The sequence below is a fragment of the Nannospalax galili genome, unplaced genomic scaffold (genome assembly GCF_000622305.1).
Source record: "Nannospalax galili isolate Female #2095 unplaced genomic scaffold, S.galili_v1.0 scaffold387, whole genome shotgun sequence".
In the NCBI taxonomy this organism is placed as follows: Eukaryota; Metazoa; Chordata; class Mammalia; order Rodentia; family Spalacidae; genus Nannospalax; species Nannospalax galili.
The window spans coordinates 196,039-197,850 of record NW_008355795.1 but is presented as its reverse complement, the minus strand read 5'-3'; the positions used below and the strand labels follow the sequence as shown (position 1 = coordinate 197,850).

General features: G+C 55.0%; 1 protein-coding gene across 1 annotated transcript in view; it reads left to right on the top strand.

Moving 5' to 3' along the window:
- Nucleotides 1-281: 281 nt before the first annotated feature.
- Nucleotides 282-1,812, top strand: part of Lhx8 (LIM homeobox 8) — a 27,937-nt gene continuing 26,406 nt past the window's right edge. The window contains exon 1 of the mRNA XM_008853636.1: nt 282-427. Within this exon, the coding sequence (XP_008851858.1) occupies nt 347-427 (81 nt within the window). The 5' untranslated portion in view covers nt 282-346. The remainder of the gene's footprint in view (nt 428-1,812) is intronic.

Genomic DNA, 1,812 nt, shown 5'->3' with positions numbered 1-1,812 from the left:
TTAGTATGGTAGAGAAGGCGGGTTTTCCTCAAGGAGGTGAGGCCTTTCCTCCAAGAAACTTTCCCCCACTCCCCCTCCTCCCTGGAAGGTTCCACCCTCTGGGAAACACTCCCCCCCTTTTCGTGGACGGACAGAGCTCAGTGTGGCTGGGAAGGCAATCTTAAGAACAGTGGGGCGGAGAGCGGCTCCGGCCACCGGGGCCTGGGGACGAAGACGCACCGGAGGCTGGTCTACCGGCGAAGTAGCGTTCCTGGCGCTGACTGCGCGGCCGGGAGGGGCACGCGGCCCACACCGCCGGCCTCGGACCCTCGGGAGCTGGGATGTGATAAGCAGCCCCCGCGGGGCCATGTATTGGAAGAGCGACCAGATGTTTGTGTGTAAACTGGAAGTGAAGGACGTGCCAGAGCTGGCGGTTCCCCACCAGAAGGTGAGCTGGCCGGATGCGTTGAATGGTTTCCTTGAAAAGCGGGCGGTTTGGGCTCCTAAACGAAGTTCAGGAACTACCTGTCACGACCTCGTCTCCAGACCTGACTTTTTTTTTATTACGTAGTAGCGTTAGGATGTAATCATTGCTCCCCTCCCCACCGACTCTCTTAACCCGAGGCATGGACACTGTAATTTGGGAGACGAAGCCTGGAGCGTAAGAGCTCTTGGTCCTGGCCTTGTGAGTCCTGGGTTTGTTCTATTTAACGCGGAGGTCGAGGCGGTTCGGACAGGGGTCGGGAGGACCCGGCGCTAGTGGCGTGGGACCGGAGACGATCGCTGCGTGGCGCTGAGCTCTGGGGCTCTCCGGGCTAAGGTGCGTGTCCCGCAGCAGGGCCGGTGGCCACAGACGCAGGACTTGGGTCTCTGGACCGATCAGAAGAGCCTTTCTATTAAAGGGAGCAGCCCCCCCCCTCTCCCGGGACACAGGACTGCCAAGTGGTCTTGGGTAGAGCAGGGAACCTGGCAGGCTAGAGCCTGCTTCAGAGGCTTGACCCGTTGGCGGCTCACGTTTTCATCTTGAACCGGGTCCCCAGCCGCTTGGGGGAAGACAGCAGGACCGGGAGGGCACTGCCGGCCGCGGATTTGCAGGAACCGTGGCGGGTGGAGTTTCTGTCCCGATGCTTGCGCCCTGGAGCAGCTGCGCTGGGGACACCCTGTGGCTCACCTGGGCTTTCAGGGGATGCACAAAAGAGACGACGCCCAGAGGGGAGGCAGAAATGCAAGCGTGGGTCGCTAGCTCAAGGCTAGCAGCCCTAAGCTAGACTTCTCTTTGGAGAACTAAACTGAAACCTTGCAGCAAAAGCTGGGCACACGCGTGACGTGCCTGGGTGATTTAAAAACCTTCTGGCTGAGTTTGGGTGAGGTGGGGTGGCTTTTTGTTTTTTGGGTTTGGTTTTTTTTTTTTTTTTTGGTTTTGTTAAATGGGACAAATTAAATTCAGCTGGATATTTCCATTATTCCACCCGCTTTCTGCGCTGGTTAAAAATAATCCTTTAGTAGCTGAAATGTTGACTTACCGAGCAGTAAGTGGCAATTTACACCTTAAAGAAACCAGTGGAAATCGCTTAGGGCTCTAATTGCTCCAAGTTTACGAAAGAGCTGCTGGCTCGGTTTAATCTGAGCATTTTCATTCAAATTGTCGTCGGAACAAACACCAGTCTTCTTAAATCCCGCTGTAATTAGCTTTCAAGTATCCGATTAAACCTCTTCACCTTTCGAGCTATCCTATTCAAAAAGCCTCCCTTTTAAAAATGTGTTATTAAAGAAATCAAGTTTCTTCCCCCACCCCCGTCTGTCTTTTCTTCTCTTCCACCACACCTCCCCCCC